Source organism: Odontomachus brunneus, unplaced genomic scaffold, assembly GCF_010583005.1.
Source record: "Odontomachus brunneus isolate Ranch 3 - 2012 unplaced genomic scaffold, Obru_v1 Obru_scaffold_033, whole genome shotgun sequence".
Lineage (NCBI taxonomy): Eukaryota > Metazoa > Arthropoda > Insecta > Hymenoptera > Formicidae > Odontomachus > Odontomachus brunneus.
This window is the reverse complement of record NW_022639483.1, coordinates 948,820-968,603: the sequence shown is the minus strand read 5'-3', so window position 1 is coordinate 968,603 and position 19,784 is coordinate 948,820. Positions and strand designations below refer to the sequence as shown.

Below are 19,784 nucleotides of genomic sequence, written 5' to 3'. Positions count from 1 at the left end.
ACTTATATTTTAGGAATTAAAATTATTATTGACACTTGTTACGTTTCTAGCGAAATACACAATGTTTCTAGAAAAATTTACTGTGTTACTTAGCAAGATAAGACCTGTTTACTGACCTGTCTCTTCCTGAACTACTAAAAGCTTTCAATTAGTAAAATTGAAAAGAATTTATAGAAAAGAAAACTATAATGTTATCTTCGTGCAGAAGTATAGAAAGATTGAGAAAAATTCATACGATAAAGGAGTACAATATTCTCTCCATGTAAGCTTCGCGAATCACGAGGTTGGTTCGAAACGCACATCGGACTTATCGGGCGATAAATACTCGTGAAGCAGAAGAGTTGGCGATCCGATAGTAAGGATGTATCAAGTGTAGACGTCTGTGAAGTCGCTGACGATCGATATCGAGACTCTTCGACTCGTATCAATAGTTGTCACTTGAGAAACTTGAGAAACTTATCTCATGCTCAGATTTTTATTTAAAGTTCCTGAATTTTTTGGGTCCCTTTTTAGACCTCAATATTCTATTTAACGCTAATTTTTATACTTTTAAATCTATATCAGTTTCTTTTGACTCTGTTTAACTTACTAACGTTGCAGAGAGGTCCTCTTTAGAACCTGCAAGTGACATTTTGTGCGTTTTCTGACATTTAGAGGCGCTGAGAGGGTCTCGGTTTCCGTATATGTGTATTACACATATACTGATCCTTCAGAATATATAGTTAGGCAGTTTAAAGTAGGACTACAATTTCGACTCGAATTAAGTGCAAATTTTTCAATATGAAACAGTTGACATTTATATCTGTATTTATGATTCAATTGAAAAACTTTTATCTAACTTTGGAGTTAAATCTGAATATCTAATTTGAGATAAAAATTTCAAGTAATAACTAATTAAATGCGGGCTTTACTTCTTCATATCATCTATCCGCGGTATGTATTAGAATATAACACTCAATTATTGATATTCCTCTCAGTCATTAATGCGCTTCTCTCTAAATTTCTTGGGACGAAATTTCATTTAAAAAGTACAGTGACCCGAATTCGAGTGAGTTTTTACTCATTAAAAAATTCTCTGAGTAAATTTTCCACTCTAAATCGTCAAGAGTAAATGTCTATTTGAAATTGAATATGATATACATATGCGTTTACGAAACGTATTTTTCTAAGCATTAAATGGTCACAATTGCGTACTTAAAATAACTGTACTTAAAATAAATGTTCTACTAATTAAGCATTGTCTAATGATCGAAACATTAATGATATACTTGTATTTAATATTTTTCAAAAAACTTGGAATTTTGTTAGAAAATATTTCTTTATGCCAATTAGTAATATTGTTTAATGATCATTCAATTATTGAGCCTGTATTACTTGCTAATTAGGACATGATTCATTTTTCAGTTCAGTTACTGGTACAACCGGCATTATCTGATATCTCATTAATTATTATAATCGATATTTATTGATTATTTTATTTTGCTATTATTTTTTTCTTTAACAGGCCAAAATTTCACATAAAACTTTCTTGTTTTGTTAGCAATTCATTAATTATTTATTACTAAAAATGAAAAACTGATCATACTTTCCTATTGGCTTAATCATTAGAACATTTACGAGTTGCGTAGAAAAGTGTAAATATTGCCTCTTTGTTGCATCCTTATATTAGATAAATAAGAATACACATACAGTTACATTTTTCTTGTATCTTCTATTGCAATAGTGACGTCATATGTCTTATAGATTGTCACTTCAGCTCCTGTTATAACGACTTATCAGGCAGACTCGCGACCGTGATCATTTGATGCGTTCCTAACTTCATCGGAAAAAATGTGTTCAAACTATTTCGCAAACGAGTGTGCTCCACATAGCAACATATACACTCTAATCGATTAAAATATTTATTCATGGAATCCACTCTAGGCTTGAGTGAAACATTCACTCTTACGATTTCGAGTGGCAGTATTTTCACTATCGCTTTGAATAAAAATACTGCCACTTTCTACTCGTTTTGTGTGAGATTTTATCAAAAATATTTAGAGAGTAGAGAAATCTAGTTTCTTTGGCGGGACCAGCGTTGTGTGCAGTTAAACTTCTGCGCTACATGATACCACGTTCACAAAAAGAGAATCTTTTAATTAACATCACAAGTAAAATTGTGAACAAATGTCGCTGGTCCTAAGAAAATTCAGGATTTTCTAGAGTGTCAATGAGATACTAATAGGGATATCAATTGGCTGTTTCACCTTATATCGACAATATGTATGGAGATCCTCGATATACAAAATGTCCCAGAATAACCTCCGAAGCTGTCGTGGAGACATAGTTCGGATTGAGGTGAACATAAAAGTCCTATACCGTTTTGTGATACTCGCAATAATTATCGAGATATTAATTAAAGAAGATTTGTGAATGATGACGCGAGATGAGCTGTAGTCTGCCATCGTGTGCTTGCATATTAAACTAAACAAAAGAGTCCTCCACCATTTTCTTAATAACTTTCGTAAATTTTTAATTATTAATTAAAGAAGGTTGGTCGTTTGCGATAATACATTAATGTTCTTTAATTAAAAACTAAAAATCTACAAGTTATTAGAAAAAAGGTAGAGGACTGTTTTGTTTAGTTTAATCTAATGTATAAGCATACGACGGCAGATGTCGCCACTACAGCTCATCTACCATATCTCGCGTGATCATTCACAAATCTTCTTTAATTAATATCTCGATAATTATTGCGAATATCACAAAACGCAATAGAAACAGTATTTTATATTCACTTTAATATACTATGTTTTTGCGAGAGCTTTGGAGGTTGTTCTAGGACACCTTATATACGGCAATGGGAGAAAATATATATATATATATATATATACACATGTATGTATAATATGTGTGTGTATGTGTGTGCGCGTGTGTGTGTGTCTATATATATATATATATATATATATATATATATATACATATATGTGTGTGTGTGTGTATATATATAATTGTATGACGGCACACACGCTTAATCCGATTGAAATGCCTTGACATTATTGATTATGCTGCGCGCTATTATTCCACAGAACAGCGAATCAGTCAATTCTACCGCGGCCAGTAGAATCCGTGTAATCCCGAGGAATCCCGAATACGCTCCGTAAATTAATCGCGCCGCGGTTTATTAAACGCGAAATTTTACGCAGCCATTCGAGTTCGTGATTTGAGGGGAGATCGTACGAAAGAAAGAAAAGAACGACAGGAAGGGGAACCGGTAATTTCGATTAAATTGACGTGAAATCGTTGTCTAAGGAGCTCTTTGAATTTATTATTCGGCGAGATCGGTAACGAAAGGATGGGAGATCGATAGAGTACTTTGGTTGCGGTGCGCAATGTGATCAAAGTTATCTGGTAGCCGCCGTAAACCCCTTCCGGGTCAATGAAGCTTTAAACTTTTTTACCAGATAAGAGCTGCATCGCCTTTCAGCGCGCTCCACGACGAAGGGGTCGCGATCTTTTACGTGAATTGAGTACACTTCGTTGTAGGTAAATATGTCAAAAGAATATTCGCGCGCATAACGCGGGGCTCGCCACCGACACTCGGTAAATAGTATGGGATACATAACGTGGACGTAACAGAGAGACGTGTAACATTTTATTGATCAGCCCGATAAATTTATTTGAGGAAGCTGCACCGCGAAATGTAGGTCATTTTTACGAATTTAATGAATGCTGCTTGCATAATGTAAGTTCGGTTCTTTCGTGTATCAAATTAATGGTTTCCAACAACAACAACTGTGGATGACAAAATGTTCGATTAATTGTACGACACAATCACGATAATTCCACGAATAATTGACGATTCCATTAAATCAAACGTGTAATCGCGCGAGCGGGGCAGTGTCGCGAACAAAATCGCAAATCGTGAATTTTCCAGCCGTCCAATAACTGCCGTCCGGCGACTCGGACGGGGGTGGCTTTGTCTAACTGGATATTCTAGAGTATTGTTACAAGTCTCAAACGGAACAGCGGAAACGATAGAAGACTTGCTCGCGTTACAATCCCATGTACCCCAACAACTGTCGGTATCGGACACGGGCAACTCGAGTCGAACAGATGGCACGGATCAAGTCGTCCGTTTCGCAAACGGCGAAGCAGAAACGCCGCGGCGTCGCGTCGTGTAAGCGTCGTCGGGACAGAGGAAGAAACAGAATGAGAAAGAGAGAGACGGAGAGAGAGAGGAGAGAACGAGCGAGCTTTTCTTAAGACGAAGGCAACGCGCGTCGTTCCACGGGGTATCCTGTTTACAGCGTGATCAAAGTTACGTCGTAGGCGGTGTATATATTCTTCGTGGATCAATGGAGCCTCGAGCCTCGGCACGCCTCCGCTTCGGCGTCCTCACCCTTCCGTCCGTCCGTCCGTCCGTCCGTCCATCCGCCGGGCTGCCTTTCTTGCACGCTACCCTCTCGCCTCTGCGCTGAGGCACACGGACAAACACACCTGCATGTACACATACACACACATACACACACGCGCGCGCGTGCGAAAGCCTCAGTCCAGCTTCTCTTCTCTCCCGGACGCTACGTCGAGCTTTTCCCGCAGCGACGCATCTCCCCGTCGACGTTACGCCCACGCGCCGCTCTCGCACTCCCTCGCGGCTGTCGATCGCCGATGTAAATTTCGTTCAAACTCCCCGCCGCCGATGATGGCTCGCGTGCGAAGAGAATCATTAAAATTCGCGCCCTGAAACGTATAAGATAAGAGAAAACAAATATGACTTTCGATCAATCCATCAATTAGACGCGGAACAACGCGTCCAGGGCGAGGGCGAGTCGATAAGCGATATGGCGTGTTGGAAAGTATGAAGTATGAAGGTTTCTCCTTTTTTCTAGTAGATGAATTCTTTGGTTGTTACTCGTACGTAAAGGATCAGTTGCGAGTCCCTACGTGATGAGTGCTTCGCAGCACTCTGGGCGCGCACATGTTCTCGCAGGTTCCAGCTCCGCCGCCTATCTAATCGCACTCGTGTTCCTTCGCCAATTATCTCGTGTTAACTGCGTTCCCGCGACCCTGGGGGCACCGATACAGCGCCGCCCGTTTCGGTGATTACTTTTTACGACTTCTGGTGCGGAGATTTGCAGAATTTAGGTACAATATTCGAGACACTGTCTCGACGCCGTGAGAATACTGTGCGGAGACACAATCATCCCTCTCTTACACACACAATCTCTCTCTCTTTCTACTCTTTCGTTGGACACCCCGCCGTCCATGGCGGAGAAGTCCATGGCAAGGGAAGTCACGGATGCGGCGTCGGTCGCCGGCACTGACTGATAGACTTCGCTGACTTTCCGGAAAATTTACCGTGCGAGCATAAGGGAGCGATAGGGCTCTGCTTGGCAGAGACAGTTTTATGGCGGTCGCGGCGCGGACTAGTTTAGACTTCTTTCGAGTAACGGACAGAAATGAAAAATGCCGCCGTGCAACAGTGCCGCCTTAACTTTGCCGTTACGTCGCCGAGACGAATGCACTCGAAGGGAATAAAAATGCCCCGGCCGAATGTGCATATTATTCCTCCAAGTGCGACTTCGCGCACACTCTCCGCCGAAGAAAGCGGCTAAATGACGCTCGTCTATTAGGATTTCTTTGACGAAAAGGCACCGTGGAACGTCGACTCAAATCTCTGCTCATAATGTTGGGTTCTGCGAATGAGCTCCCCTGAGTGAATATTAAATGGTTCATTAATACTCGCAAAGAATCCGGAAGAATTTCAAAATAACGCAAATTTATCTACAGATTTTGTTGCTCCCAACTATCTCATAGCTGAGGCTTTCCTTTGGAAAAGAATGTATTCAGAAATATTAATTTTCAACAAAGTTATGGTAGTTGAAAATCTCCCGAGTCTGACAAAGCCAAAAAATATGATTGTACGCGGGGTTAAGCCCTCGTACAGAGGAGGAGCGACGGATTCACCGATTTTTCTAACAAAATAGCGTGAATCTGTTTGCAGATATTGATTTTATTGCGCTGATAACTGACCATTTGATAGCTGAGGTTTTTCTGTACCTCTGACAGAACGTACTCAAAAATATCGATTTCCAACGAAGTTATGTGGTAATTCAAAGTTGCATCTGAATCTGACAAGCCCAGATTGTGCCGTATGTTCCGAAAAATATGATCATACGCAGAAAGATAAACTGTTCTCGTAGGGATGGAGAGGAGATTTTGTCTGGCGGATCCACCGTGCGAGATATTTTTCAAAACAAATTGTCAGACGTGTGTTTTGTCAGCGCGCCTTTCGACCTTTCGCGTTCGTGCGTTGGACGACGGCAACGACAACGACGAGGACAAGGACGCGTTTTTCTCTTCCTTCCGTAATCAGACCGCCCTCGTAATTTTTCACCGTGAAGAGGTGTGTGTCGCGATGCGGAAGATACGCGCGTGGCTAACATTCTTAACTGCCAGGCCGTTCTCCATCGAGCGTCGCGCGCGTTAATGTCGTTAACCGCGCGATGCAACGCCGGAACTCGCAGGTAAACGATAATGTACACGCACACATGGCGGCGCAACCCAGTCCGGGCTGGAGAATCATCGCCGGGCACCACGGGAATGCAGTTGCGTGCTATATGCGAGCAAATGCACATCTCGCGAACATGTCGTGGCGCAGGTATGCGCCATGACGGTGGCAGATGGATACAGTAATGTTTGTCTTTATGGAAACTGCCGTATCCCGACACGACCCGACCCGCCTTGTAGATGACGATAAAGGCGACGATCATAATGCGATTGTTACGAAAACCGTCCATTCTCGCCACGGAACGAACAAGACGTTAACGATCTGAGTCGCGGTTTTAAACACATATCTCGCCCGTGGTGTGTTCAAGACGGATTGAAAACGAATGCGAGAGTGTAATGGCGAGTTCTTGTCGCGCTTGTCATGGAACTCCCGTCAAGCCCGTTGCAAAACGTTCCATTAGACGTGAATAGATTGCCGCTAAAAATAGTATTGCAATATACGGATACTTTTCAGCAGGAGACGAGATTTAAAAGAAAATCGATTCAAGTTCAAAGGTATGCTCTGTCCGGGCATCGCGAATTGCTCGCGCCAACGATGCGCAAAATTGCCGGGCGCAAACTGTCGCAAAAACCTCCGTGAGTTCCCGCGACTGTCCCGCACTCAGTGCGAGGGACACGTCGAAAAGCAGCTGCCGGACTGCGAGAGTTAATCGAGCTGTCGGCTACACGTGACCCATAGTTAGGCGGATTTCTGCGGATAGGTATATATTACTATATCCGTAAAGGGTTGGGGTGTGCACGATGCCTACGCGCGAATATACTCAGGTGGGCGAATTCACGCCGGTATTCAAGAGCGCTGCCATTCATAGCGCGGATTCTGCCGGTGCCTGCTGGAAGACTTAACCGGTCGAGACGATGAGGATGACGTCGGGGCTGTAAAAACCGCCCCTAACGTCGCGCGCGTGTTCTATAAAAGTAATCCTATTTACCCCGCGCGTATAAGTTTATTGAAAGTCGCCCCGTTCGAGGCTGAGTCGCGGGCAAAAAGATGAGGAGCGAGGATTATACAAACTCTCAACGATAATGACGACGCGCGCGAGAGAAAAAAAAAAGATTAATCTGACTGAAATTGTGGCCATTCTCGGCGTCAATTATGTCTTCATGTGATTTAAAAACAAAAAAATAGTAATACACGGAGAGAATTTTAAACTAAATATTGCTATATATTTTTGTAACCGAGTAATAGATCGACATTCCACAGTAATTTATTATCTGTCCGTTTTATAAGTGCTATTTATATTTTAGAAACTAAAATATGCAATTGTAAATTTGTTATGTTACTAGCGAAATTTACCATGTTACTTAGCAAAATAAATGTAGTACAATAAATCTTGCACTACTTACGGAAAAATATCATTCTACTGCTGAGAAAAGCAGTTATACTTCAGTTAACTTTTCTTTTCTAAAGTAACGATGATTATCTTCAACAAAGAATATTTTCTTAATAACAGATACTATAATGACAGATTGCAAATATAATATTAAGATATATTTAGATAATATTAAGATATATTTATCACAAATAAAAAAGAAACTCGAATTTATTCTTTTAAATTTATGCTCAAGAATATTATAAAACTTTATCGAAAAAGCAACTAATTCGCCTCTATATAGTAAGCAAGTAAACCGAATTTTTTATTTTATTTTAATATTCTTGATTAAAGTGAAGAACTTACTAGGATCCAGAATATGTTTTGAATAAATTTGATGCCTACAGTAGACTAACTAAATCTATCCGACGTTAGCCTGGTTTCCACAAAGTGTCAAGGGGATGAAATCAGGTAGAGGAGATGGGATGTCTAGGTTTCATATAACCTATATTTTCCGCTAGGTCCTAAGAGAGTAACTATGCAAAATTAGATCGGTTGAAGCTTTTAAGAATATATAGAGAACACATATAGACAGACTTATAAAATACTTGAAACAAGTAACTGGAATGCAGTATATTATTTTTTGTTTTTCTCGCTTTTAGGTAGGTTTACTTGTAAGTTAATTATTCTCAGTTGTTGCAATTAAGTTTTAATACAGCTGAAGATGTTCAGACGCATGTTTTCAATTGCGATAATAGCGATTTAACATTTCAGATCGCTAAATTTCCATTTCGTCCCTATTTTCCATGCAATTACAGTTATAAATATCACTTTTTCACGATGCGATTATAAATACGCGAATTTTCGAAACAGCGATTTTCATCGTGCGCATTTTTGACGAGCGCATTTTCTCTCCTGAAAAACTCGCTGTAACATCAGACATGCTGGTGACGATGATATCCCGACATGATGATCATCACAATTCACTCGAGATTTCATTCGCGCGCAATTAGACCGGTCAAATGAGTAACTTGCGACTGAATAGTCGTGACAGAATCGAATTTATGTCGAAAGATATCCGCGAGTAATTCAGCGAGCCTATCTCTCAAATGCAAAAGTCACTTTTATCCACGGCGCAATTGTCTTCGAGTAATATCAGCCGCGTATCGCGCGCACTGGACGCTGTAACAGTCGTTCATTCTTTATTGCGACCGGTATTTTTACGTTGTCGCGTGTCGTCAGCGATGACGTGGGAAAGAAAATATCGCAGTGCCCGCGCACGTGTCGATTATAATACACACGCGTGGATAGGCACACGATCTGTTCCCACAAAGACTGCCAGCCGCGCTGGTGAAGCTTCCTGCTGGAGGCCTCGCGCACTTCGCCGTCGGCGACGGTGACGTCGAGCGCCGGGAAAGACATCCGGCCGCTGCTCTGTGTGTCCATTCACACGTCGGCGCGTATTTCGACAGGTATTTCGACAGGTGTTTTATCGCGTGGACCACACTTTCGTCCTCCTCTTTCCGTTATCCTCGCCGCGCCGCTCCCCTCGTTTCCTCGGCGATTCTTTCAAACGCGCTCTCATTAATCTAAATTGACGTAGGCGGCCAAACGAAGCCGTCGCGGTTCCTTTGCGAGCTCTTCGTACGACTGGGCTGTTAGCAGGCCCATCCTCCGACCGGGGAATGGCGCGTTAAACTCACCGTAGTGTCGAAATGCCGCGGATGTCGCGCCTTCGTTACTTTGGCTGGTTTCTCGCACACATCTCGAGGACGCGAAAGTAATCCCGTGCGAGAAAATTTTCAGGAAATGGCGTGCGAGAGCTCGTGGCTTCTTCAACGACCGTCCATTATGTATTACGTATTCGGAAGTTCACGTCTTTACGGATACTCGAGTTGCTCACTTTCAGACACTCGCTCGTGCGCCTAACACCTAGAATAATACTTCGGAGTAAACAACGACGGAAAACTTTCCTGCAAAGTAGCACCATCGTATCTCTTTCCTACTGTCTTATTTTTCTTCTTCCTTTCTTTAGTTTTTTCTTACATGTCACGTCGTTGTGTCGACCTGTAAACCATCGAAATTGTTTTATTTTGTTCCGACTATTTGCGAGACTTTCTCTTCTCTCCCTTTCCACACTTCACAACATTTGTGTAATTGTATTTAAAGAAAAAGTGAAAAGAGGCACTGATGATATACAATCAAGAGGTATATACGATAAATATAAAATAACAATTCATTTTCATCACCAGTACTGTTCAGAATCACGCAGACATTGCTCAGCGACGCTGGACATAAGTCCATTGAATATAAGTATAAAATTATTGTTAATATAGGCAGTAAGTATATAAAATTTTACTGGAAAAATGATTTTATTGAATATTTTGACTAGTAGAATTTTATATTTATTGATTATGCAAGGCGCAGTTTAAAATTTCTTACTTATCTGATTTTATTACATCTGCACTGAAAGAAGTTATCCAATAAAAAATTAACAGACGGATATTTTCGATAAAAAAATTCGACCAATTTTTATATCCGATCAGGATATTCGATTAAATTTAATCAGATACTTCTGATGATAATTTCATCAGATAAACTGATCAAAAAATTATGAACTGATATTTCTCATCGAATGTTTCCTGATCGCATAAAAAATTGATCGGTATTTTGATCGGAAATATCCGTTTGTTAATTTTTTATCGGATAATTTCTCTCAGTGTGTTTATAGGCTCTTATTGGCACCTGGACTTTCTCTCGAATTGCATTTGCACAATAATAATAATTACGAGTCTGTTTTCCTACACGTAATAGCCAGAACTGGAGCGTTCGCGATAATATTATGTACACTGAATTACACGAGGGATTCGACGATTGCATTAACGGTTTCGCGCGTCGCGCTAAAAATCATTTCAACTAATGTGCACCTAATGCGCAAGTTTGCGCTGAAAATCTCGTTAATTCGCTCTGCTAGTTACAGAAACCGCATGACGGAACATCGAGACTCGCATTATCCGCGTTACTTTTCGCCGCGTTAAGGCTGATTTTCAGGAATTTATTAGTAGGATTACACGAAGCACTCTCCTGTTTATAGGATTCAAGTGCCTTACGCGCTCTGGTTATTTCCATCGTTGCCTGTTTCTCATCGTTAACAACTCGACCGGCGCAGCAGTTTAATTCGAGCGATAAAACAGCTTAATACCTCCACAGGGGAGTAAACTATAACGAAGCTTTATCGGGAGTAACGTGAAAATATGTGGGAAAGTTGCGGAGCTATCGTTCGAAACGCGTGATTTATGTACGTTACATGCTTCCACGAGGAGGTATTTGCAGCCCGCTAAGGTATGCAAATGGCGAACGATGCAGACTTCACGCAAATGTACGTAAGATAGTTAGAATAGCGAGAAAGTAGGATAAGACGCGGTATAAACTCGCGAAGACGCGGTATAACAGCCAGTGAAATAGTGCAGTCGGCATTCTACATGCGCAGTCCGTGTATTTCCCGATGCACGAAATACTCGCACAACGAATATTTTCAGGAGGGTACGACTTGAGAAAAAAAATCATCTGTCTTGCATTATCTTTCTTAATCTCGTCAAATTAATCATTTCAAACCGTTCTAGTATAACCAGGTACAATCCGTTGTACACACTTGTGAAATATTTTTCGGATACTTCTCTTTTGCTCAAATAACTATTGGATAATTGCAAAATAAATGTGACAAGTCGCCTCGTTTTAACAGAAAATCAGCTATGTCGAATATAACCGAATAACTACTTACACGCATGAAATATCAATAAGCGCAGTATCCAGAGAATTTCCACACTTTCATAATTGTATCACATGTGATACGGACGCATTATACTCAGTAATAACGCTGTAGTTTGGAAAAAATTGGTAATCTGTACACAAATGAGTTCATTGCAAATCCCAATGGGTTAATTTGACATATTTTATCTGTGTAATTTCCAGAAATCATCTTATCCGTATTACTTTAACCCATATAAGTGTGTAATATCTTCATTTTATATGGATCTTACGCATAATAAGAACATATTTTAGAAACGTATGACAAGATAACGTGTTTCGTTATTAAACGTTTGTGACGTATCATAAAGACGCTTATTAGATGATTTATTCTTTATTTAGATATTTCAACAACTTAACATGTTAAATGACTTTTATACAGTTAGGAAACAATAAATCATAAAGGATTTTTATGAAAGTAAATTGTAAAAAAAAATAACGCAAATATTAATCTGCAAATGTATTTTATTTACACTCAAAATATGTAATTATTTTCATTGAAATGAGAAAAATGTTATATAAATATTGTAAAAATCACAAAATTGAAAACAGAGAGAGATATAAATCAATTACTACTACACTATAAACTCAAATGTATTTTTTGACTGAATCTTTTACACGTTTCTTACTATTTTGAGTCACGCCATTTAATATTTAAACATATTATATTATAATTTACACGTCTTAAACGTGTCAAATGACATAACTTAAAACAATGAGAAACGTGTAAAAGGGACTACAGCCAAATTACACATTTATGCGTTTAAACGTTTATGCGTTAAAGTAACGCGCTTGGATCTGCAGTGCACACGTTATTTTTATGCGTTTCATACTGTGTATCATTTTATGCACAGGAAAATATGTTACATTACACATTTAAATGCGTAAATGTCTTTCTTTATGCACGATAATGTATAATTTTTACACAGAAAACAAAATTACACACATGAGTGAATACTTTTACACACATAAGCGTGTACTTATTTATAGATTTGCAATGTACCAAACATTTGGTTGATCCTATTTCCAATGAACCAAATTATGATCCACTATACCAAATTTTCGTCTCGACAAAATCCTATTTTCACGTGTTAAGAAAGAACGTGAACTTTCCCGACTGCAACGAGACTTGGAAAAGTTATCCTGCACTGTCGTTCTTGATTTCATCAAATCAATCATTTTCTCAACACAATTATCTGTTTCCCAACACGTGAAATACAACCGACACGAAGTTCTCCGAGTAGCAGGATTTAAAAAGGAAAAGAGATCCGTCTTGCGCGCATCACCCTCTTTAATCCCACCAAATTAGTAATTTTCTCAGTGTGATCTCCCCGGCTGGATCCGCGTGGCGTAAACACACACACGTCGCGCGAAAGATATCGTTTATCTTCCCATTCGTCCGTCGAAGGATCGAAGAGGTGCGCCTAATATATTCGTCAGAAGCTATTCCGCGCGGCCTCGACTTTTTCATCCACGGAGAGGCCATTAATACAAGTTGTAGTACACTCGAGGAGTTGCGGCGCGCACGTGTCCGTCTTTAGTTCTCCCCAAGTTCCTCTCTGCTTTTACGCGTGCCTCATTAATTATCGCCATCGTCTTCCAGCACTCGGCTAAATGGCCGATTCGACCAAGTTGCTTATTGCCGCTCCGCCGTCGCTCATTCAAGAAGTTCAAGACGAGCCGGTATTACTTCCGTGTGAAGGATCGCTAAAAGGTATATCGCACGCCTGTCCGTCCTTTGGCCGGTGCTATCGATTCTTTCGATTCATTAACATCCCCGCGCGCGTGCTCGACGAAGAAGAGAGGGAAGAAAGGGGGAGAGGATGGAGGGGTACGCCGCTGCCGTTGCCTTTTGAAGCGAAAATTGGCCGATAACGCGTCGGCCGCTATTTTTTGCATGTGTGTATATCGCGATATTTCGCGATCGCAGGCCCGCGGATCGTTAGCGTCACTGAGCGGCTAATTGAACGCGCGCAGCTTGGATTTATTCTATCCGCTCCCTTGGCGGCCGTCCGATAAATCGTTCACTGGATTCGACCGCCAGGGGGGACACGACAATCAATTACTTTTCGCCGCATAATTGATCGCAATCCTAATAATTCGAGCCCTGTTTACACAGGTGCGCGTAGTGAAATGCGCCATACGCCCTACGCTGGGCGTTACAAAGGTGATTAATCAATGCCGAGCGGATGTATATATACGCCCATAGTGTATATAAACTAGAATTTAACGTCGGATCGATATATATATATGCGCGTAATACATTCGACTAATCTGATTAACGATTGCATCGATTTCCTTCTTGCGATCCGAGCGCATTTCGCAACGTAACGGAACGCCCGTCTGAAAATCCATTAGCACGCCAGCGAATGTAAGTAGCCATGCGTAATTGTACGTACATGCGTGCGCATAATCTGCAAGCGATATTGTCCCGACCCGAGTCGATCTGCGGGCGGCTTGAATTCCTGCGCTAAAATATTTCGATAGCCTGACAGTCGTGACAGTTGACGTAACGTTCTTGTGCGTTTCGAGAGGAAGGGAATGAATGAGTGAGTGAGTGAGTGGCATTTATTAATGATCTAGGAGGCCTCTTGAGATATGAAATATTACAAAATTGTTTAAAATAAACCAGAAAACGTAGTCACGCGTGCGATATCGACAATCGGTATACAACGTTCGCCATATTTACAGAAGTGCTCTAACTGAGAAACAAATATTTAAAAATTTATTTGTGGAATATAAAGTTTACTCACAAAAATAAATTTTGCTTCACGGAAATGGACTTTATATCTTACAAATAAATTTTTAAGTATTTTTCTCAATGCACTCTCTAAATTTCTTGGAAATGTGAAAATTCACTCAAAAAGGAGAGTACCGAATTCGAACGATTTTTCACTCATATAGAGTGAATCCCTCACTCTGAATCGACGAGCGAATATTGTCACTTGAGATTGAAGAGCGAATCTGCTGTAAAGTCGGCTGCGAATCGGTTTGCACATTTTTTATCGAATGAAACTGCAACGCTCCAAATTGTCAGAATTGAAAGCCGCTGCTGACGTTTGTATGCGCAGTAATCGATCATGAATACATAAAAATTGCTTCTCGAAATAATGTTCGTTTAAATTTAAAATAAATTCCTCCCTCGCGCGAAATTTTATAAATATCACACTCTGTTCTGTCACTTCGGCTGCTGTCATAATCGATTACTGCGCGTACACGTCAGCAGGTGTGGCTTTCAATTCTGACAACTTGAAGCGTTGCGATTTCATTCGATCAAAAAGTGTGCGCACCGCTTTGCAACCGACTCTATGCTCCACGCTCTGTCGCAGTAACATATTCAGTCTAATCGAATGAAACATTCACTCTAGCGATTTACGAGTGACAGTATCCTCGCTGTAATCACTTTGAATGAAAATATCGCCGCCGTTCGCTCGTCTTGCGTGGGATTTCGCTTGAGAAATTTTGAGAATAAATCGGTAATACTGAAAATTACTTGGTTTCAACATAGATGAGAGGGGTAGTGATTTATTATTTTAGGGGAAGGGGTAGAGAAGGGGTCAGAAGAAAAATCATCCAGCCTTGACGTGGAAAATCCAAATTTATAATAATTTAACGAAACTCACGCGAGTTACCGTCTGCCGCAGTCGACCTCTCCACTTAAGCGGGTGCTGCCGGTCGTTAGCGGTCGAGCGCCAGTCGAGAATCCAGTCTATACGCGGTACGGTGATTCCCGAGCTAACAGTCGCTTTCTGGCCTTGTTTGCAAGTTGCATCGGCGAATTCGCGGCCACTGTTACAAGCGAACAAGTGGTGCTCTGTCTCTCTCTCTTTCTCTCTCTCTCGAAACATTCAGTGTGATAGATCGAAATCGCGAGGGGACTCGCGTTTCCAGCTCGACGACGACGAGCGCGCCGCTTCAGCGCGCTAAGTTAATCACATAAAAATCGCGCGAAACCAGAACTGTAACTCTCCGCGCAAACAGAATACATCGCATCAATATTACCGGACTATGTAATACTCCCTCGCTGATCCGAAGAATCCCGAGATTGGAGGCGAGCGCGAGCGCCGTGCGACCAAGTACGTGATTATCGGCTGACGGAACTCGTAATATACGATTGATGCCGCGCAGCGATGAATTTTGTAGAGAAACTTTGGATCCCTGAGGTCCCGGTGCTGCTCAAACTCGGAATATTAATGCGTTCGGGGAGAAGGCAAGAAGAAGAAGCGGTCGAGTGCGCGATCGCGAGATATATTCGGAGCGAGCGAGAGTTTTTCGCGCGCGCGCGCGCGTACGCCTGTGTGCTTCTTCACGACACATACACGCGCGCGCGCGCACACGATGTGTACTTGTCGCAACCTCACGATGCCTCAACCTGTCCTCAATGGGCGCACGTGCAGCGAATTCGCCCAGAGGGCCGACGGCCATTATTCTCCCTGTGGACAGAGTCCTGTTGCATTTCGTATTCGGCGGCGGCGGAGGCGGCGACGGCGGCGGCGGCGGCGGCGGCGGCGGCGGCGGCGGCGACGGCAACGACGTCACATAGCGCCGGAAGCCGAACTTGCTGCCGCAACGGCACGTGCTCGAATACAATTTGCCCCGGGTCAGGCAGAGACATGCACTCTCGCGCACTAGGGTTTGTCAGAGAATTAAAGTAGTTTACTCGCTGTCGTTTAGTCGCGATAGATCGTACGCTTTCGCGCGCTCAGATCCAGGTTTCGGAATTCGTGTGGAATTCCAACGGTGAGTTAAAGCTGCCGAGGACTAATCGGCCGCGGAAATTTGGAGAAGATGGTTTATTTATCTGCTGTCTAAAAAGGAGTATAATCGGTACATACTCTTTATTGAAATGCTAAATGCTTGTATGTGGTGATTCGGTTATAAGTAGAATGTAGTGTTACAATCAGTAAAATCTCACTCAAAAGATCAGATAACAGCACCGACTGTTCTCATTATTCATACAATTTGCAAAAGCAGACAGTGTCATCATGCAAGATGCATGGAGGTCACCAGTGCTATCGCTACAAACGCAGAAAGTTGAATTTTGCTACAACAGAATCGATTACGGTAATGAATTTGTGCACTACAGATTTTGCAATGAGATCTTACCTCCACTGGTTACAAGAGATTAGTGAGAATTTAGTGAATATATATTGATTATAGGTGAAATGTTCCTTTTATTAATTAAAATCAAGAGCATTTTTACTCACTTTAAGAGAGTATTTCCTGGAGAATTGAAGAAAACTCGAGAAATTAGTCATTCGATATTCCGGTGTCTCTTTTGTGAAATGTTATCTTTCTCTCAATTATTTTCTCGGTTACTTGCGTATTTCGTGACGATTATCAAGCAGCTGGCGACTCGCTAACTAACTGTGACGTAGCGTCACGGACTATAATGCTTATTTCCCACGTGTGCACACGGTCTGATATACGCGTTACGAATAGGATTTCAACCCAGCTTAGGTTTCACAGTGAAACGAGCAACTGTACCACTGACTAATTGTTGTACTGGTTGTTACTGTACACGCTAGTCTTATTAGAACGAGCTCTCTTCGCAAAAGAGAGACGTTTCTTATTTCCACCGGTGGCAAAAGTGCATTAGCAAACAGAAATAAACCACTTTCAGAAACTCCAAAAACCCTAAAAAGTATGAAATAATTTTGCCTCAATATTCCTATCTACTTAATTAGAAGTCGGCGTAAAAATTTGACAGATTGACTCAATAATCATATCCTTTTTTTATTATTTGCCTCTTTACAGTTATATATTTAATTATCTATCTAATTTGTATTCTTTGTCGACTTCTAATACCATTAGAATATCAGGATAGAATTGTACACTCATAGGAATATTAATCCAAAATTATTTCATAATTTTCAGGGCTCTTGTAAGCGATCTATTTTTCTTTTTACTTTAATTGTCTTTTCTTATTCACTTATTTTTTTTTTATTAATTCCTTTCTCGTACTTCTTTTAATTATTTACTAAACATTCTTTTTTGAAGTTAGTTAAAAACAAAAGTTTCGCCCTGTATCTCTACATGTTCCTGGGGATTTTCAAGAAAGTAATGGAATTACCCAATTTCCGAGTCACCTGGACAAACCCGGACAAATAACGTTAATTTAAAAAGCATGTAGATAACATGCTGTACAAGTTACAAAAACTTTCATTTCATATCTCTAACGGTTCTCGAGTTATGGAAGAGCATACAAACAAACAAGCAAGCATCCATACAGAACAAATTAAAAACTTTTTTTTGAAGTCGACTAAAAAATTACTTCTCGACACGCGCGCGGGCGAGAGAGAGAGAGAGAGAGCAAATAAATTCGAGGGTTGTTTATTCCAGATAACAGGAATAATTAAATTGTCCTCTCGTTATGTTATTTCCGAGGAAAAAAGTTGTTGACGTTGCGGGCGCTCTACTCCTACCCCCTCGTACCCCTTCGTAAATGTGCTTTGACAAGGGTCGCGATTATTTGTGGTACACACCCTCCGGAATAACGCACGAGCCGTGACTGACATTCGATTTTTCTCGTTCTTTGTCGCAGAGAGCCTTTGCGGGCGCCACGAGAAACGCTTATTGAATCACCTGCTGTTAAATTACAACACCTTGGAGCGACCGGTCGCGAATGAGAGCGAGCCGCTGGAGGTGAAGTTTGGCATCACTCTGCAGCAAATCATCGACGTGGTAAGTGATAGAGTCTATCTTTGTTTATCTCGCATAGAATAGTTTACGGACACATTTCGATATGAGTCTTTTTATTGAATAAATCTAAAAGAACCTCTTCGATCAATGACTAACACCAATCCGAATATTCTGCCTTGTATCAGGCAGAAAATGGCCTAGAATTCTCTTTGAACTGCAGTAGGTCACATTGACGTGAGTTGAGATCAGAAAGATTACCAATTTTGATCGTTATTTTTTTTTGCACAATATTGTTTGATGAAGAATATTTTTAACTTCTTTCTGTTATTACTGTATGTGACTTTTAATTAAAATGTTGGTACTTCATTTCATAGTATCTATACAGATCGAGACGAATCGGATCATAGGGTGAATCGAATCAATATAATCCATTTTCGTGTATTGGTATTTTCACACCAATTTGGCAATTGTATGTCCGAAGACATTATAATTACATCCGTTTTGCTAAGGTGACCAGATTTCCCAGTCCTGAATTCGGGACACTTCATAAATGTGTGAAGCGGGGAGAGGGGGATAAAAAGATCTGAAAATTACTTGACAATCATTGAAAATAATGACAAACCGGCGTCCCGAATAGCACTCGAAAAAACTCGGGACAAAGGGTAAAAAATCGGGACGTCTGGTCATCTTAGCCGTATGTGTCGAAAAGGGAGGAGATTACTCCGTAATAATGTACTTACGATATGTTCTGCACGTCGTTATTTTCGGCACTCTAATACTTATTTCCGCAGGAGACTCACAGAACACAAACGAAAGACGTATGGAATACGGAGCGTTGTGTCCATGGCAGTTGCTCGGCATGAAAAGATCGCGGACGCGCTGTCAATCACGTACACCAAAAGTTCATTAGCGCGCCGAAAGTGCCAAAAGTACATGAATGTGAACGCGCCAGTGATGCAAACGAGGTCGCGCGTCTACAACGACGCGATCTGTACGGCGGACGCCTTAACCACTTGCTCGAGTTACTAACCGCTCTAGACCAATCGCGTTCGTTTCGCATTACAAGGTTGTCATCGTGGTTGTTCAATCTAAGCGTTGGTAATGAATCACGCGAAATGCTCGATCTTTTCGCGCCAAGCAGCAGCCATGAGCACACATCGATCCATATCGCTTCGCGTTTCTCGTGTCTTTCATCCGTCGAAAAAATGAGTCTCGCGCGTTAATAAGTCTCGGGAGTGTCGAGAATAGTGATGTGCGATCGCTGTGGCGTATCGTGAAGACGTCATTTGTAAGTAATCTTCTCGTTTCTTTTCGCGGAATATGCGGCCGGTGCTTGTCGCGATGTGTCGCGCCGACGTCCCTTATATTTGCTAAAAACATCGACTCGCTCAAGTAGCAATAGAATCGGGCGATCGTCGGATTTATTGAACGGGAATTAGAAATGCGATGACAATCAGAGAGAAAGAGGGAGAA

At 41.3% G+C, this 19,784-nt stretch overlaps 1 protein-coding gene across 6 annotated transcripts in view; it reads left to right on the top strand.

Annotated features, from left to right (window-relative positions):
• Positions 1-19,784, top strand: part of LOC116843446 (neuronal acetylcholine receptor subunit alpha-7) — a 359,573-nt gene that overhangs the window by 82,019 nt on the left and 257,770 nt on the right. For all 6 annotated transcript variants that reach the window (XM_032813838.1, XM_032813834.1, XM_032813839.1 and 3 more), the window contains exon 3: positions 18,214-18,353. In XM_032813838.1, the coding sequence (XP_032669729.1) occupies positions 18,214-18,353 (140 nt within the window). The remainder of the gene's footprint in view (positions 1-18,213; positions 18,354-19,784) is intronic.